The following is a 20,340-nucleotide window of genomic DNA, read 5'->3' on the forward strand; positions in this document are numbered from 1 at the left end:
GATAAACCACTAGACCACGGTACTAGACAAAATATATCATTATAAATAGAGCCCACCTAGCTATCTACACAAAATATATACATTGACTGCTCCATTCGACAGGTTTTAACTGGTTAATTATTTTATTCAGCAACATTGCTTTAGACATGGTATGGTATTTATTTTAGACAACAAAACATACAGATCGTTATACAGTATACTGTGTAGGACGTTGTAGCGTCCGTCTAATGACTTTGCGCCTCCTGGCGGCATAAAATAGAACAGCAGCCTGGGTTCCTAATTCATTTCCACGACGTGATATAACCGTGCTCACGTCGCGGCAAAGCGCCCAGGAAAACTAAAAGCTTCATCTGTAGTCAATGGTACAGCCCAAAGCTATGTGAAGTTTCAGACGCATATGGTCCATATGCAGCATGGGCACAATACCAGGGCCAATGTTCCCTCCTGTAAGGTGCCGCGGGTTAAGCAATTTCTTTTTACACAGGGATATCAACGTGGAACAGCCTTCCACTTAGTATAAAACTGTCAGGATCCATAGGAATGTTTAAAGGTCAGGTTTGCTCATATCTCTGGGGTAAAGTGGCCAGATAGCTGTCAGGTCATACTTGGATTATTGTTTTAATGATGGTATAAGAAATTTGCTATTTTATGGTATTTGGTCAGGATGTTATAGAATAGAATAGAATATAATAGAATAGAAATACTTTTATTATCCCGTGGGAAATTTGACACTGCAAATCGCTCAACATTTAAACATTTAGACAGAACAGGTCACGAATTAGAATAATAAAACAAATCAAATCAAGTTGCCTAGGATAAGAGTAGAGTAAAATAGAATACAAATGGAATAAAATATACAGTAAATAAATACAGTAAAAATATACTGAGAGACATCATAGCAGCATAGGGGAAGGGGGGGGGGGGTACCGGTAGTAAAAACAACACAAGCAGTGTAAACAAATAGGTCTATATAATTTACTATCTAACTAACTGAAATATATATTCACAGTATTCACAGTGTCACATAAGGTGCAGTATGCATCAGGTAGTGTTATAATTTACTATCTAACTAACTGAAATATACATTATTCACAGTATCACAGTATCCACATAAGGTGCAGTATGCCTAAGGTAGTGTTATTGTCCTCCTTGGGTTCCTATTAGTCCTAGGTCAATGTCTGGCAGCAGTCGCTGCCCCCTGTTGTGGAGCCTGGAGGCCGCAACCTCTGTGCTCAGTGATGCAGTGAGGCACAGTGATGCATTGTATAGTCTGATGGCTGTTGGAATGAAGGACTTGTTGTCTTGTTTTTAGATATGTAGAATATGGATTTGTTGTATTGGACTTTTGCTTTATGTGTTTTATATGTTATTTGTGCATGTCCTTTGGTCATAACATCGGGGACCATGCTGGAAATAAGTGTTGTCACTTTTGCATGTCATTTAGGGCTTTCGCGGTAACCGCATCACCGCAATACCTCGGTGTGTCAAGGCACCCGCGGATGGAGAACAAACAACCGCGACAACTGCGGTTGTTAAAAAAATAAACTAAAAAACAAATGTTATCTGACTCCACAGACCAACACGTCACTTCTCGCGTTTCCACGAGAGCGAGCTTGATACTTTGTTTATACTTTGGCATAAGAAAGAAGGCGTCGTGTCAGATTTACCAAATGGACTAAGAGCCTGTGACTTATACCCGTCCTTAAATTGCGAGTAGCAATATATAATATAATATATTCTCGCCTCTGGTATGACAAGTCACATGCTGATAGAAGTTCGGTAAAACTTTTTAAAGATTCGCCCTGTTAAAGTTCCCCGCAACCAAAATAGCAGTGTCTACGTTACTGTAGCTGTCTGGAGTTTGTTTACCTCGTTGTGAAGCTCTGAAAACGCTGCCCCAGTGTTGGCTTGAGGAGAAATATAGACTCCAATCAAGATGACCGACGTTAATTCTCTCGGGATGAAGAATGGTCGACATTTGATGGATATATATTCCAGGTTGGCCGACCAGTGATTTGATAGTTCCTTCACATTCCCCGGATCGCACCAGAAGTAAAAAGTACTTTGTTTTTGAAAAACATGAAATCCCATTACAGCAGCAAATAATGCAATGAAGCAGGGTCATTTGAGTGAGCGTTCCTTTCCTCTCCCCCCGACATATACATCATTACGTCTATTTCTCCTGTCGTGTTTGTGTGTAAACTTTTATCACCTGATATACCATATAAAAATATTATATGAGCCTGGTCTCTTTTGAAAGATGACACATTTCTGAAGTTTCTGATACAATAAAGAAAATTCACTTTTAATGCTAATGTAAATAGAGTAACATAGGCAGGGACCGAAACTAAAGCCCGCCGCCCGCCAGGGGCGCTCAGTTTTTACCTTTGGCGCTTGACACTTAGAGGGCTGCCCGCCGTGTGGCGTGTAGACGTGTAGTTCATAACGATACTCATTGTGCGAGTACAGATTATAGCCTCTCTCGTCTTTTTTTTCTCCGCCGCGAGATCGTTAAAAAACTACAAGTCCCACATTGCACTCAAGTCAACGGTCCAATCACAGTAGAGTGACGTGACTGGTTTCATGAGAAAGAAAGCTAATGACCAATCGGAAGCTCTCATTTGGCTTGTTTACTTCCTGAAACGCCACCATTGCGATATGCGGGCAGTCTGCTCTAGTCTATATCGGACTTCCATGAGCTACCGTTACTGTTTAAACAATGACCCAGTCAACTATTCACTTTTAGTTTAATACATGACGAGGCATTGTCTAACGGTATCTAGCTGGCTAGCTACTGATAGCTGCTGATATCAACAAATGCTCCAGCAATAGTCGACTCGAGTGCATAATACCTCCGTTCCCTCGTTAGCTAGCTTAGCTAGCTCATGTTAGATATATCTGTCCCAGTAAACTAAATTGTCTTAACGTTATCTACCGGGCTAGCAGTAGCTACAGATAGCTCCTGATATCAATGTCTTATAACATTGATTGAATGCGTATTATAGCTGAGGGCATGTTGAATGTGATTTGACAAAAGAACCGTAACGTTATAAATAGGGTCCAGCTGCATCGCCGGAGAATCCTTGCATGCTGAATGTAGGGTCTAGCTGAATATAGGGTCTAGCTGCAGGGCCGGAGAATCCTTGCTGGAGCTGGAGGCTACTCAAGTATACACACAGACAGTGGAGCTGTTTGCAGATAGCAAGCATTTTGACTTATTGCGTGGTGGCGATGTCTCGCAGATAATACAACTACAAGTATGATTATATAATATATATTTTATTTAAAAATCTTTTTTTTATATAAAATATATATATATATTTTTTTTTAATCAAAAAAATTTTGGCAGGTAAGAAATATGCTTGGCGGGTAGACTCTTCCCATCTACCCGCCACTGGCCGGTGAGTCAAAAAGTTAATTTCGCTCCCTGAACATAGGTCTGAACTTGAGTTGTAGAAAAACTTGTTATTCACGTTTTTCTGTAGTAGTTAGTAGTCCAGAAGTAGTATTTCCCTGTGTCCATAGCCAGAAGTATTGTGTAGTACATGTCCAAATTTCATAAAAACCAGTTCAGAAATAAGTGATTAGGAGCGGTTTTGGTAAAGATTTAGAAAAAAAATTATAGCTCAGAAAACGATTTTCTCATTGACTCCAATGCATTCGACGGAGAATTCTCTTCCTGTTTTCCATACCATCAGCTCCTTCTTCAGTTTTTACCACGTCAAGTGCCTGCATGTACCACACTTTGAAGATTGCTGGAATTTGGAAGAAGAGAATAGGAGTTACGATGAAGGAGCTACGTTGACATTATATCTTTGTTTTCTCTCTCACAATTTTTTGAGGAAATACAGCGATAATGTCTTCACCACTGTCAAGTCAAGTCAAGTCAAGAGTTTTATTTGTCACGGCATACAAGTATACAATGAAATGCGGGTGGTCTTGCCCGCAACGATGTGCAATACAGTGGTACAACATAATAAAAACAACATTGTGCAATAACAGGTAACAGGTAACATGGTGTGACATCTCGGTATCTGTACATAGTTATTTACAGAGCATATAGGACATGCTAGGTAGCTTTGATAGTGCAATACACTGTTACTGTTGCTATACTAATTTAAAGTGGCCTTTCCTTTTGGCAATAAGTGTGGGTGAGTGCGGCATGAGTGTGTGCCCGCTCATGTTAAAGTGTTAAAGTGGCTGCTAGTGCACAGCGTGCGTGTCGTGTGTGTGCTCATGTGTGCTTGTGTGTGGATAGTTCAGTGTTCTGTGGCACTCAATATTCATTGTTCAAGGCTCTGATGGCCTGGGGGAAGAAGCTGAGCCTAAGCCTCTCTGTCCTAGTAGCTGGGGTTCGCAGGCGTCTGCCTGACCTCAGCAGCTGGAACAGGCTGTTATTGGGGTGGTGGGGGTCTTTCATTATTCTGCAGGCTCTGGATTTGCACCTCTTGTTGTATAGAACCTGCAGGGGAGGTAGTGCAATACCCGTGGTACGCTCGGCTGAGCGCACCACTCTCTGTAGGGCCTTCTTGTCCTGTGCCGTGCTGTTTCCATACCAGGCAGTGATGTTTCCGGTCAAGATGCTCTCTACAGCTCCTGAGTAGAAGGACTGGAGTATCTTCCCCGATACTCTGAACTTCCTTAACTGTCTCAGGTGGTAGAGGCGCTGTTTCGCCTTCTTTACTACTGTGTCTATGTGTGTTGACCATGTCAGATCCTCTGAGATGTGGACCCCCAGGTACTTAAAGCTGCTCACCCTGTCCACGGTAGCCCCGTTAATCCTCAGTGGTGTGTGTGTCTCCTGCTGTCCTCTCCTACAATCCACGATCAGCTCCTTGGTTTTACCAATGTTCAGGAGCAGGCTGTTGTCCTGGCACCAGCGTTCCAGTACCTCACCCTCCTCCCGGTAGGCCTTCTCGTCGTTGTCCGAGATCAGCCCCACCACCACCGTGTCGTCTGCGAACTTCACTATGGAGTTGGAGCTGAACTTGGCCACACAATCGTGTGTGTAGAGTGAGTACAGCAGGGGGCTCAGAACACAGCCCTGGGGGGACCCGATGCTCAGGGTGATGGTGTTGGAGGTCTGACCCCCCACCCTGACCGCCTGGGGTCTTTCGCTCAGAAAGTCCAGTACCCAGGCGCTCAGGGCGGAGCTCAGACCCAGCTCGATCAGCTTGTCCACCAGTCTGGTGGGGACTATGGTGTTGAACGCTGAGCTGTAGTCAATGAACAACAGTCTCACATAGCCCCCCTTCTGACGGTCAAGGTGAGAGAGGGTGCTGTGCAGTACCTGGGAGACCGCGTCGTCAGTGGACCTGTTTGTCCTGTATGCAAATTGCATAGGGTCCATATCACTGGGGAGGGAGGCACAAATGTGGTCCTTGACCAGCCTCTCGAAACATTTCATGACCACAGAGGTGAGTGCCACCGGTCTGTAGTCATTTGGACATGTTGGGGAGGGTTTCTTCTGTACAGGGATGATGGTAGACATCTTGAAGCAGGCAGGGACCACTGACTCCGCCAGGGATTGATTAAATATGGCGGTGAACACTGGGGCTAGCTGGTTGGCACAGGACTTAAGTATGCGTCCTGTTATACCATCTGGGCCACAGCCTTCCTGGTGTTCACCTGCATAAATGCTATTCTCACACTGTGTTCCGACAACGAGAGAGCGTCCCCGCCCCCCCGCGGTTGCCCCCCCCCCTCCACAACAGCCGGCGCGCCAGTGACGTCACTAGCCGGAGAGCTAGCAGCGCCACTGTCTACACCAAACCGAGTGTAGAAAGAGTTGAGCTTGTCCGCGAGGGAGGCGTCGTCGCTCCCCATTGAGGGGGCGCTGACTTTGTAGTCAGTTATTGTCTTCAGTCCCCGCCATAAGCCTCTTGTGTCGTTTTGTGCCATTTGTGTCTCCAGTTTGTCAGCATATGTCCTCTTAGCAAGTTTAACAGCCTTGCGTAGAGTATAGACTGAAGCCTTATACTCCTCCATGTTTCCTGACTCTCTGCCCAGGTTGTAGGCGGTGGTGCGAGAGTTCAGAGCTGCTCTAATAGTACTGTCCACCCACGGTTTCTGGTTTGGGAAAACCCGCACCTTTTTCGTGGGGACAATACCATCAGCTATTGTTGTTATATAGCTCACCACTGTGTCTGCGAGCTTGCTGACATCACTGGCGCTGCCTTGGAACATATCCCAATCCGTGTCTGCTAACACGTCCTGGAGCATGGCCTCTGATTCGTCAGTCCACTTCTTTGTCTCACGTGACACGACGGCGTCACGTGATCTTTGCTTGTATGCGGGGAATAGCAAGATGGAGTCGTGATCGCTCGAGCTTGAAGACCCCGTTAATGGTGGAGCTGCTACCGCCTTGTAGCCGGCTCTGAACGGGGAATAACAGTGGTCGAGTGTGTTCCTCCCTCTGGTGGAGCAGGCGATGTGCTGAAAAAAGGACGGCATCACTTTCTTCAGGTTCGCCTGGTTGAAATCGCCAGCCACTATCATCGCCGCGTCCGGGTGTTTGATCTGGTGACTGTTTAGGTGATCATGTAGTTCCCCCAGCGCTTTGCCAGTATTCGCCTGTGGGGGTATATATATACGGCGGTCATGATGACCGCGGTAAACTCCCGGGGGAGGTGGAACGGGCGGCACAGGATTGAAAGATGTTCCATGTCTGGGGAGCATGAGCTCGAGAGAACATGCACTTCTTTGGGGTTAACCCAGGCATTGTTCGTGAAGAGGCAGACCCCACCTCCGACGCTCTTTCCAGAGGCTGCCGTTCGGTCCGCACGTAATACGGTAAAGGCGTCCGAGGGAGAGACGCTGTTGTCCGGAGTCGCTGACTTGAGCCATGTTTCCGTGAAACACATGATGTTGATGTCTCTCATCTCCCGTTGGAAGCGGACCCTCGCCCTTAAGTCATCCATCCTACCCTCCAGCGAACGTGCATTCGCAAGAAAGATGGATGGAATTGCTGGACGGTAAGCAGCTCTTTTTAATCGCAGCCTGATACCTCCTCGTCTTCCTCTGTGCCTCTTCCTGCCGTGTCCTTTGTTCTTTTCTTTGTCGCCGTTCTCCCTTTTGATCTCGGTTGGCCATACTAGGCATAAAGTGTCTCCAAACTCCTCTTTGAGCCCGGGGTTTAGGTCCATAAGTGTCTGGCGTACCCGCCAGTGTTGCTTTAATAAAAAAAGTAGAAAAAACAAACATAATAGCTAAAAGTGTGTACATCGTTGCGGAGCTAAAACCAGAGGCGTCTGACCGGGGTCGCGTCCTCAACTGGGGTGTCTAGAAGATGATGATCATTCTGACCTCCACCGTTTTTTCGTATTAGGGGCTGGCGTCGCTGGCCTAATCCCCACCTGCATTCCTCCAAAGCTGCAGCTGGACAGGTATTACCTCCGCTGCTGCAGTTGGACTTTGTTTGAGAGGCTCGGCTGTTGTGAGAGCTAGCTGCCTCTCCAGGTGAGTGATGGTTTTGATATGCGAGCGCCAGTTGTGTTGTTATGAGGGGAATAGCTACACGATTTACGAAAGCCGGCCCCAGGCTGGTCCCCTTTTTTCTGCCTCTTAAACGGCGGGGAGAGGGGTTCTGGTTTGACGCCCACACTACATGAGCTCCTCTTCGGGAGCTCTACTTGCGTGGGACCGTGACCAAATCTGCGGTTCAAACCCCCGGATCTTTGGATGAACGGATTTCTCTCTGTCACCGTGCATGGCCCCATCTTTCAAGATGAAAGTTACCCAGCGCGAGGGAAGTGGGTTTTGGTGTTTCGTTATCGGAATTTCTCCATGCCCAAGTCGGCTGCAGCCCATGGGGAATTGTGCTGGCACCGCTGTATATCTGTTATTCACCGTTCTGAAAACTGTGTTAACTTCTTTTTCTCTTCTCTCTTAGGATGAGGAGGGGGACAGACGGTGGCTGTCTGAAGTGTTGGCCTATATTGTGTTCTCTCGTTGTGCAGTTCGGTGATAACTGCTTAGCTTGCGTTCTAGCTGGGTGAGCTACCTGTTAGCCAGTTAGCCGTTACCTGCGGCGCTAGCTCTGTATGCTCGCTAGGCTAGGAACGTTAGCTTGATGCTACCAGTTCGCCTGGAGTTGGCTGTTAGCTTACGCTACACCGTTGAACATTAGCCGTGAGAATAGCAGGCCATAACACTTTGACAGAGGATGTAGTCGACCCTGCACTGTGATCGGCTGTTGGAGGGGGGGTTGTTTCGCCGGAGCCTTGCTCCGGCCTTGAAGAGCTTCTTTGCCCCGCCAGCGAGGGCCTTCGTCAACGTAAGGAGGCCAGCCTGTTGCGGTCCTCTCAGCCTGCGTTCATTGGTGCAGGTAAGGGTCCGTTGGACACTTAACGCCTCTTCCTTCCTTCCCTTCTAAATGTTTTGTAATAACAATGTTTTTTTCCAAAACGTATGTTGCTTCACTAAATTGGGGATGCGACATGTGTTGTGTGTGAATTGTCTTGATCGCTGGTATAGCTTTCTCTCTACCTAGAAAATCGGCGTTGTTTTTTACATGAGTAAAAATGAACTGGTTTGTTGTATGATGAGAAATTGTGTGTTCATGTAACGTTAGGCAACGTAGTTGAGCTCACAACTGGCTGGGTTAATAACCCTGCAAAGCTATGCATAGTGGCATGGGATCGAAGGGTGAGTCGCTCTCTCAGCTTGTGATGACAATAAACAGGTGGCGTGTTCACATATTAACAGGGCTGTACCTGTTCAACCAAGTCGTATCAGGGGTAAGGTGGTGAGGGGTGGTTCCCCCGGTTTTCCCCTGGGCCCCCCCCCCTCCCTTCAAACATGATTTTGTTTACAATATATTGTTTCACTATGTTTGTGGGGATACGGTGTAACCCCTCAGCTTCTGCTGGGGTTGTGCTCCTGCTTAGAGAAGCAATTTTTTTCTAGAAAAAATTTGTTTGGTCGCTGTCATGTGGACTTAGCAAGGCCTGTGGCCAGTACTTAATCAAGGACTTGTGTCTTCTCTCGTTATGAAAAACGGCGTTCCTCTTACGGTAGTGAGAGTGTACTTTTGCCTTTTTTGTTGTGATGGAGGGTTGTGTGTGTCGTTAAGATCCACAACTGGGTTAGGTGTTGGCCTACAGAAGTCACATGTGTAAGCTCTTGTACCGGGGCCCTTAAAGGGGCCCTCTCTTGGTCTGTGTTTTTCTTCCTTTGAAAAATTCAGATGGCAGGTTCGCACATTAGTCTATGTGAAGCTGTTAACGCTTCATGTAGCATGCTATGACTGGTGTCATGGCTCTGCTTTGTCATTACATCGTATCAGGGGTGAGGGGGCGTGAGGGGGTGAACTGGTAAAACCTTCCTCCCCTTTTTCTGATTGGTCAGGGGTTAAAACCCCCTGTCCTTCGGGCTTCCTGTCACGTTGCTGGATCGCCATATTGGGCGGTGGACCACGGAAATCCCCCCGCCATAGAGTACGTCACTGGGCGCGTTTCTATTGGTTAGACTTCCGTGAGTTATTCAGGCTCCATGTTATGGACCTGTTACAGGGAGTTTCAGAGCCTCCTCCTCAGGGAGTTTTGAGCCTCCTGTGAGTTCAGACCCTCCCCCTCAGTGAGGGAGCCTCCTCAGCGTTTCAGAGCCTCCTCCTCAGATTGTCAAGGTGAGTAGAACTTAAAAAGAAGTTCTGCTCTGTTGTATGTGTATTGAGCTTGGTGGGTGATGCAACGCAGTAGAGACGATTTGTTCTTCTGCTCTGCTCCCTACTAGTAGTGTGGGTATTGGGTCAGAGCCTCCTCCTCAGGGAGTTTCAGAGCCTCCTCCTCAGGGAGTTTCAGAGCCTCCTCTGTGAGTTCAGAGCCTCCCTCTCAGTGAGGGAGCCTCCTCAGAGTTTCAGAGCCTCCTCCTCGGAGAGTCCTAGTCCAATTGTTACATAGCTCAATGTTGCAATATGTCTTTTCAATCTATTGCTCACGTGGGAAGTCTCTCTGGGGGTTCCCCGTCCCCTCATTTATGGAGCAGGTTGATGGGGTATTGTTTAGGGAGTTCCCTGACTCCTCACCGGTAATGGTCTGTTGAGTCATGGGTTTCCCCCCGTCATAGGGTACGTCGCTCCCCGTCCCCTCTTTTATGGAGCATGGTTGACAGGGTGTTGTTTTCCCTCAGCCGCGTTGTATGGGACCCATGTCCGTATTTTTTTCTGTGAAAAAAGCGGCTTCTTGTCGTTCTCCCAGGCGGCTTGGAGGAACGGTATCTGGGTTCTTGTTAGAATGTCCATTGATATGTTTTGGGTCTCGACGTGTACATAGTGCTGGCCCTGGGTGCTTCTGATAGGAACCACGCATGGGCTTGCGCGCCTTGGTTGCTCATCATTGAAACAGCGTTTTTATGGGGCAACTGGGATGGAGTTTGTCTCTTCCGAGCGCCAGTGTACTAGGCTTGTCTCGACGAATTCTCGTTCATATCTGGGGGATGTTAACAGAATAGATCAAAGCATAGGTAGAGGGGTCTCACGCCCTTGGGGTGGGCCACCGGGCGCGGTACGAAAGGGACCGTCTGGGTGGCGCCCTCTATAATGTTTTGGATCGACACGCGTACCTACCCCCCTACTGGGACTGGGGATGGCGGCGTGATTAGGGCACAGGACTGATTCTGGTCGCGCCGGACCTGGTCAGTTAACCTGTTGTCCGCCGGGGCGCAGATCTGCTGTTCTGGTACCCTGAGGGACTTGTGCTTTTTTCGGGGGGGAAAATGCCGGGTCGGCCCGGGCGTTGCAGGGTTTGACGTTATGGAGATGTTCGTGGTTGTGTTACTACGTGTTACCCCTCACTGTTGCTTGGTCCATGTTGTGTTGTACCTTGCGCTGTGCTAAAGAAGCCTGGTCTTTCTCCATTATTTTTCGCCCCTCTCTTCTCCTGCTTAGGCAGGGCTGTGAGGGGGCTGTTGAGGTGGTTCTTATAGAACTCCTCTGGCATCCCTGTGTACGTCCCGGTCCGCCAGGCCCGGCTTCGAATTTGTTTTCGTTGGCCTGGGTTAACCCCTTTTTGAAAACTGAAACACTTGTACTGCGGTATAGCCAGTGTATACCCGCAGTTGTGTTTTGGAGTTTTTTCTTGGGGGGGTTATAGGAACAACCACCTCATGTTAGAACCAAGGGGGTGGTTGGTTCCCTGGTGTGTTGGTAGTGGAGTCAACTCTCGGGGTAGGCCGGGTTTGGCCCTGTCTACCTGTGAGTGTGCCCCCGCACCTTTCATGACGTCTGCCAATCATGTCAGCCTTCTCTGCCTCGGCCCCTCTAGAGAGTCGAGGGGTTTTTGTGAAGGCTGTGACATGGTGCACAACAATGCCAGCATACGCCCCTTCCGCCGGGGTGCTGTTTCAGCAGACCCCTTTGGCGCCTGTCTAGTCCGCAGTGCTCCAGGCTCAGGTCGAGTGGCCTGTTGCCTGGATTGAGGGATCGACCTCTTTTGGGGGTCGTCTCCCCGGTGCGCTGCCTGCTCCCGCTGTGGGTGTAGCCTCTTGAGTGCTTCGAGCTTACAGCCATACCAACCTGAACACGCCCGATCTCGTTCGATTTCGGAAGCTGTGTAGGTTCAGGCCTGGTTTGTACTTGGATCCGCTCTGCTCAGCTCCTGTATTGCAGTATGACGCAGAGCGGAGCTATACAATACTATAACATGCGGTTATGTATATAACCATAGTTATATGAGTATAATGACGCTCTGCGTCAGACTCACTGAGGACCCTGTGGTCTTGCCTTGTGGTGAAAGACTTGGGAAGGAGCTGATGGTATGGCCACACCCCTGCTTATGTAGAGTAGCGGATGGGGGTGTTGCCAGACAGATGAGGTATGTAAAGGTGCATGTGAGAATGTATTCAGTGCTAGTACTGAAGTGAAGAGTATTGCAGTATGACGCAAAGCGTCACTATACTCATATAACTATGGTTATATACATAACCGTACGATTCGCTCATTCCCACATGGGGTACCATTGGAAAGCCACACTCATTCGTTACAACCTTGTCGAGATCGCCAAATGATTGACGGAGGTAGTGGAATCGGGAGTGGTATTTGAAAAAATAAAAAGTCTGCCATCTACTTTGGTGCACGCCTCACATATCGGGATGTAACTCGAGCACTGCTGAACAGAATTTTGTTGCCAGAAACGGCAATCGACAGGCAACAAATAGGGCTTTAATTCGATATATTGTATTAAAAAAGATGCACACAGGCGCGGCCGGGTAGCGCAGCGGACTAAGCGTCTGTCTACCACCGCAGAGACAGTGGGATCGAATCCAACTGCCAGCGGTACCTCCGGCTTGGTCGGTCGTCCGTACTGACACAATTGGCAGTGTCAGCGGGTGGAAAGCCGGTGGGGTGGGTCCTGATCGTTGTAAACAGCGACTCCTACAGGTCGGTCAGGGCGCCTGCACAGCGAGGGAGGGAACTGGGGAGGGTAGTGTGATCCTCCCATGTGTTACACCTCCCCAGTGAGAGTCCTCGCTGTCAGGTGAAAATAAGCGGCTGGCTGTCTCCACATGTGTCGGAGGAAGCATGTGATAGACTTTAGGGCTCCCTACACTGGCAAGTGGGGGGCAAAATGCGTGCAACGACCAGGAAGGGGAGGGGGTAATTGGCATAACGACTCAAATTGGGATGGGAGAAAAAATACAGAAAAAAGGGAGGAGAAAAAGTAGATACAGTGCTACAATACATCTAAATGGATAGATTATGTCAGTGCTACAATACATCTAAATGGATAGATTATGTTAGTGCTGCAATGCATCTAAATGGATAGATTATGGTAGTGCTACAATACATCTAAATGGATAGATTATGGTAGTGCTACAATCAGTGTTGGGCAAGTTACTTTAAAAAAGTAACTAGTTACAGTTACTAGTTACTTCTTCCAAAAAGTAACTAAATTACTTACTCAGTTACAAATTATAAAAGTAACTAGTTACTTCAGAAAGTAACTATTGCGTTACTTTCAAGATTTTTTTTTACATAAACAACATACACAAATCTAAACTATTTTAATGTTGCTGTGGGACAAAGTGAGACTAGCCTCCAATCAAATGCCATGTAGGCTATGTAGATATTATAATTACTATGTTTATATAGTGGATCATACAAATACAAACAGAATAGATGTTTTGGAACTTTTGATATGTATTGCCCCTCAACAGGCCACAACTGGGCAACATTAAATTATGCTTGTTAAGCACTATACCAAAAATAAATAACAAATATATACTGATTCGATTGAACATTTTAATGAACAGATTTCAGAATGGGTACAATACAGTACGGCTCAATACACACAATTGTTAAGGGGATGCAGACCAGAGAAAGAGTTTCGTCTTGTTTACATCAGGGTCCCCCATTTTCAATTCATGACATTTATGACGAAAGTCTTTCTCTGGTCTGCATCCCCTTAACAATTGTATGTATTGAGCTGTACTGTACTGTACCCATTCTGCAATCTGTTAATAAACTTTTCAATCAATCAATCAATGACATACACAACATACAGATATAAGAATCTAATCGAATCATCTAAACTAATCTAATCATTACATTTAAGACATGCATGACATACAGATATATATATATCTCTGAGCACCTGAAGCCTGTGCTATTAAACCAGGAAGTGCAGCACTGTTGATAAGGCTGTCAGCACTGCAGTAGAGCCACTCAGTGCCCTGCGCTGCAAAGAGTGAACACAAAACGCTCATGGACCCGCGGTCTCATGTTGACCGAGTCGCTTGTGTTGTTCGTTGGATTCGTTTTTTAGCTCAAAACGTACACTACACGGACCGCGGTCTCATGCTGACTGATCAGTGATCGCTTGTCTTGTCGCGCTGTGTGTCAGACTCTTGATGCTTTAGACACCCGCCCACCTCCACCTCTGATTGGCTTACCATGACATTGTATTCAACCTCAGCCAATCGTCAGCATGTATGCTTGGCTCGCGCACTGTCCACTAAACAAGGAAGAACATATTATTGCCTCTCGGCGCAGAGATATGTCTGATGAAAGAAACAGGTTCATTCATAGTAACGCGCCGCATTTTTTTGTAGTAACGGTAACGACGTTATTAAGATTGGAAGAGTAATCCGTTAGATTACTCGTTACTGAAAAAACGAACGCTGTTAGTAACGAAGTTACTTATAGTGCCGTTATTCCCATCACTGGCTACAATACATCTAAATTGATAGATTATGGTAGTGCTACAATACATCTAAATGGATAGATTATGGTAGACAATTTTGTGAAAAGTCTCAACGGGGGTGTTGATTCTGAGGCTGAATGGCGTATTGCAGTGAAGTTGACGTTAGCGATGCAATGCCCTCTAGACACAGAAGGAGCAGCTCACAGTATATAATGGGAAACATATCCAATATCAGATAACATATCGAATGTACCAGTACTATAGAATGTACCAGTACCGAGATATACATGCCAGAGGCACACATACACGCATATACTCACTTGTAGGGAACAGGCATACACACATGTACTTATACACATATTTGAAGCATAAGCTCTCACTTACACATATAGGGGATATACACATACATAGGGGACACACACATACATAGCTGAGACGCACATGCATATACACACCTGAGATATACACTCACACAGGTGGCAGAGACGCACAAGGATACGAGACACACACAGAAGGTAGGATTACAGTCACGTACCTGAGATGCACACACACATCTGAGACATACACACATACTTACGTGAGACACGTACCCACATACACATATCTGAAACACACATTCATACATGTTCTCACGCACACCTACATATATTTGAGACGCATCCTCTCACATGCACATGGAGAAAGATGGCATCCCGATAGAAGATGCAGCACATACCTGCTCGCAGGTAGATCGGTCTACATGTAACGTATGTGCATCAGGGATATATATGCACAATGTATAGTAATGTTTTTTTTTTGTACATGCTTTTTTAATTTCCATGTCAGTTGTTAATGTGTTTGTATGAGTCTTTTGTATGTTTTGTATGATGTTACGAAAAAGAAAAAGACAAATCTTGGATGTTGCATATTATGCTGTGGAAAGATGTCTTGTGAATATTGGAAAGATTTGTGCAAAAATATCAAAAAAAAATATATATATATGTACCAGTACCATATAGAATGTACCAGTACCATATCGAATGTACCAGTACCATATAGAATGTACCAGTACCATATAGAATGTACCAGTACCAGTACCATATTGAATGTACCAGTACCATATAGAATGTACCAGTACCATATAGAATGTACCAGTACCATATAGAATGTACCAGTACCATATAGAATGTACCAGTACCATATCGAATGTACCAGTACCATATAAAATGTACCAGTACCATTTCCAAGCGTCCAGGGAACTTAATCACAAGATTGCATTCTCTGCATGTTTGTATCTCCCACCTCAGTCTCCCTTGCTGTCCAACCACGAGAAGCTGATTCCAGCCACACTGCACCCCAATTCACAAAGCAGTAGGGTAAGAATCCTCCATGACTCCTCTAGTTACAGTGTCTCTAGAGCACTAAAATACTGTAGCATGCAGAATATTACACCTTATCTCCACTCTATGGCTGATAACATTTGAATAGCATGTGATGATTGTGAAATAACGCTATTGCCCCGTATAACAGATAGCTGTGTTGTAGATTCTGTGTCTTGTGTGTTCTGTATTTTGATATCACTCCAGCCACACCTCTTGTCTCTTAGCCAAGAGATCTGGAGAGATTCATGGTAAACAAACAAACAAAAAACCAACAAACAGACAGGATAAGTGGGCCGATGGGAGCCTTCAGCCGCAATTTGATTGGCTTGGAGTCTGTCTGAATGCTCTTTTGGACAGCGCTGCTCTCGCACACCTCAGGCGGTGGCGCCTCTGCGCTGCTCCGCTCCAGGCCGAGGTCTGGAGAAACAACTTGAGGTGTGGCTGCTGTGGAAGAGTATAGGCTGTAATGCTCCCTGCCTTGTCCTCCATGGTCTTAGGAAGAGATTCTCAGCGGTCTGATCCTTAGTCTCTCCCCTACCAATCCCTTCACCCCGACCCCGTTCAAGGTTGGTCATCTGTGTGTGTGTGTGTGCGTGCGTGCGTGCGTGCGTGCGTGCGTGCGTGTGTGTGTGTGTGTGTGTGTGTGTGTAGTGTGTGTGTGTACGTGCGTGCGTGCACTGCACACATATGCGTGCATTTCTGCATACGGTACGTTGTATGTACATTTTTGGAAGCAGTCCATTTGTGCTATGCCAGCTCTCCAAAATGATATTAATTAACATGCTTGCTTTGTAGATTTAGCCCTCGTAGTTCAAAGTCATGTAACAGCTACCTTGTTTGTTTAAAACCATGTTTCTTCTCTTTGATGGAACACAACTCTATAAATAGACTAGTGCGTTTGTTTGAAGATATTTCACACGCATGCACGCACACACACACACACACACACACACACACACACACACACACACACACACACACACATACGTTGGTTACAAAATAATGCATGATCTTGGTCATCTTTCATGTTATTTTTAGCTGACATTAAAACTCTTCATTAATTCATCCTGTTCGTCGGCTCTTCCCACTGCTACTTGAAGCATATATTGAACTAGCCTCGGGGGTAGTCCAACTCCTGCCCAAAGGACCCCCGAGGCGTCTCCAACTCTGCCTGCTCAATAATGCAAAGCTCTTCTCCTAAGGTGCCTGCGCCAACAGCCAATAGGACATCTCAAAGAAGCCCCACAACTGCTACTTCACCCATCACAGTGGGAGCAGAGGACGAAGTTGACATTGGCAGGAGTAAGTCACCGTCAAACAGATGTTACCCAGACAGACACATAGAGGTCAGGAGTAAGTCACTGTCAAACAGATGTTACCCAGACAGACACATAGATGTCAGGAGTAAGTCACCGTCAAACAGATGTTACCCAGACAGACACATAGAGGTCAGGAGTAAGTCACTGTCAAACAGATGTTACCCAGACAGACACATAGATGTCAGGAGTAAGTCACCGTCAAACAGATGTTACCCAGACAGACACATAGATGTCAGGAGTAAGTCACTGTCAAACAGATGTTACCCAGACAGACACATAGATGTCAGGAGTAAGTCACCGTCAAACAGATGTTACCCAGACAGACACATAGATGTCAGGAGTAAGTCACTGTCAAACAGATGTTACCCAGACAGACACATAGATGTCAGGAGTAAGTCACCGTCAAACAGATGTTACCCAGACAGACACATAGAGGTCAGGAGTAAGTCACTGTCAAACAGATGTCACCCAGACAGACACATGGAGGTCAGGAGTAAGTCACTGTCAAACAGATGTCACCCAGACAGACACATGGAGGTCAGGAGTAAGTCACCGTCAAACAGATGTCACCCAGACACACAGAGTGTTGTAGCCGAATGAGCTTCACAAACCTGTGAAAACAGCATATTGTGTATAATAGCAGACCAGAGGGGAGAAGATGGAGCGGGGTATGTGGTTGGGAGGGGTATGGGTTGTGAGAACAAACCCAGTTGGAGTGAAACTAATTGGCAATTTAAAAGATGGTGTTTTACGCGACTTGTTTGAAGTACAGGAGTGGTTGGAAGTGAAGTTAGGAAAAGGGGAAGGAATGAGGATTAGGAGGAGCGGTCTGATCGTTGTCGAGTGTGTCTTTGAGACGACGGAGTCGGGCGCTGATGTTAACAAAGCAAGGAAATCACCAGGTTCAGTCTTTTTGCCTTGAAGGAAAAAGGCCCCATTTAAAGGTGTTGTTTGTCCCACGCCAATCGATGGGGATGTTGAAAGATGCAAAGACTCCGGAGGAGTTTGTGGAGCGAGGTATCTGACAGACTACAATATTGGACAAGAGAGAGCAGAGCTTGTTGTTTGCCGAGTTTTGAAAGGAGACGAATTACCGACTGAAGTATGGGCACAGGTTGAGGTGAGAGAATTTAGATTCCCTTTGTATCGTTTTCCCCTGCAGTGCAGAAGATGTCAAACACTTGGACAGGTGTGGTAGGAGACCTCTGCTGAGGTGTGTCAAGTGCAGCAGGCGTGCAATTCAGAGCCATGTGTGGAGAACAATTGTAATGTGTGAACTGTGGAGGCGCACGCAAGCCAATGGCTCTCTGGTCTGCACTGCACACTTTTTAGAACTGTACTGTATATAGTCATCTTTATTTTAGTCATCTTATTTTATTCTATGCAAAATGTATTGTATTTGTATTATTGGAAGCTGCTATGGTCGAGGCCTCGAGGGACCACAATACCTAGAATGTCACTCTTATTGCTTATCTTATTGTAAAGTACTGAAATAAGTGACAATAAAGGAATTTTAATCTAAATCCGAATCTCTCGAATGCCCAAGGAAAGTTCAGAGAATTGAGGTAAACAAAAGCAGGGTACTTGATAATGTGTCATGTGCTGAGGCAGTCAGACAGGGAGCCTAGTCAGGTAAAACAGTCCGGAAGAGGGGAACAAGAGAAATGTATCTGAATGGAGAAAAGACAGTTCTCTGCATTTATAGCTATGGTGATTCATTGCAGCGGGAAGGTAGCAGAGAATAGAATAGAAGTGATCGTGACGGCAGCTCAACTAATAAAGTGAAGTGACTTTTCAGCACAACAACCGAAGGCAATACCGAGGGTTTCCTGTGGATGAGGCGGTGGTTGTTTTCTTTTGTTTGGCTTGTTTTCATTTTCTTTTCTTTTGTCAACTACTACGGCATATTCTGTGCAGGAAGCAACTGAGACTTGATATGATATGAGAACAATGTAACACAGTTGGTGGCGATAATGCTCCACCCCGGTGGCAATACGAATCATTTCCATTAGTTTTCATTCAATCTATATTTCAACTCCTTCATTTTCAACGATGTTGAGCATAATATACATAATAAAATGCAATAGATATACAAAAGAATACAAAACGTAACAGAGAATATACAATCAATTAAAACAGCTGCAGGTTATGGTGGTAGGATTGGTACCTCTTAACATGCACCCAGAAAAGTGGCCATTTATTTGACTTGGACTTGAGGACTGCATACTTTTCTTGCAAAGCTTATCTTTATACGTTATGCTTATAGCACATGCATAAGCCTGGTCTCTTTTGAAAGATAATATTCTGAAGTTACTAATGCAATAAAGGAAATAGAGTAACATAGGTCTCAACTTGAGTTGAACTTGAACTTGTGTACTCAAATTTTTCTGTAGCAGTTGCAATAAAAATAAAAAATTAATGAAAACGCAGATCCATAGCCTGAAGTCTTATGTAGTACAGGTCAAAATTTTATAAAAATACGTTCCGAAATGGGTCTTTTAGAGAGATCCGGGTAAACCTTCTGCCAAAACAAAGCTCTCCAGAATTCCATTTCCTCATCCACGGCCATTCATTCGAAGTCTGATTGACTTCTGGTTTTCGCTCGTCAACTTTCACCTAGATCCACCTAGAGTTTATTTTGAACAGCTTGTCATTTCACAGGAAATTCCTTTCAGTTGCATGAAATGCAAGTCCAAATGTAACATTCAATAACCATTTTAGCATCACATTTTCGCAATTATAGCCTACTGCTGGAAACACTTTAACGCAGGCCTAGACTTTCATGAAATAGAAAATGTAATTGTCCATGGCACAGAAGGGCAACACTTGTGTGTTTAACACAAATAAAAACAGGCTATTAACCGAATGGAAACTAGATACGCAGGGCTACGTGTAACGGAGGTACCACAGTATATCCACAGTCACGGGTACAAGTAGTGACGTGGCTGTGGATGGTAAGCGGTACTGCAAGTAAAACTCACTCCCCAGAGGCATCCAGACCCGGAAGCAAGCAGTGAATTCACTTCTTGCTTAGTGGTCTGTGATGCCGCCCGCGACGCGGGCGTCCGGGGTTCAACTCCCACTCAGGGCGATCCCTTAACAGGGGTCGAATCGACTAAACACAACGCAGACAAGATCACACCGGCTACATACGGATGAGTCACTTATTCAACCAGGATTCAGACAGCACCAGGATATCTGGGTCTGCTTGAGAGACCAGAATGTTTAGATCAGGGGTCTCAAACTCAATTTACCTCGGGGCCGCTGGAGGTAGAGTCTGGGTGAGGCTGGGCCGCATCAAATATTCCACAAAAAAGGGTTTCAAGTATTCAAAAAAAAGTACAACTGATCCAATCTTCTCAATCTTTAGCAATAACATTTCAGAACATGAACATTTCTTCAGAACATGAACGATTCTTCAGGCTTCTCAGTGGTGTCAGTGGACTCATCCACAGCTATGGAAATGCACTGTGCATTTTTTTTATTCTATCAAAGCTGTTTAATCAAATCACCAGCCAGTAT

The 20,340-nt window shown here is 45.9% G+C and overlaps 1 protein-coding gene across 1 annotated transcript in view; it reads left to right on the forward strand.

The window, feature by feature from the left end:
- Window positions 1–20,340, forward strand: part of LOC311231633 (multiple PDZ domain protein-like) — a gene marked incomplete at both ends in the record, with an annotated part of 105,102 nt that overhangs the window by 56,306 nt on the left and 28,456 nt on the right. The window contains 2 exons of the mRNA XM_084318261.1: window positions 15,425–15,493; window positions 15,997–16,065. Of these exons, the coding sequence (XP_084174387.1) occupies window positions 15,425–15,493; window positions 15,997–16,065 (138 nt within the window). The remainder of the gene's footprint in view (window positions 1–15,424; window positions 15,494–15,996; window positions 16,066–20,340) is intronic.

This window comes from Notolepis coatsorum (assembly GCF_963971535.1).
Source record: "Notolepis coatsorum genome assembly, chromosome: 7".
Classification (NCBI taxonomy): Eukaryota; Metazoa; Chordata; class Actinopteri; order Aulopiformes; family Paralepididae; genus Notolepis; species Notolepis coatsorum.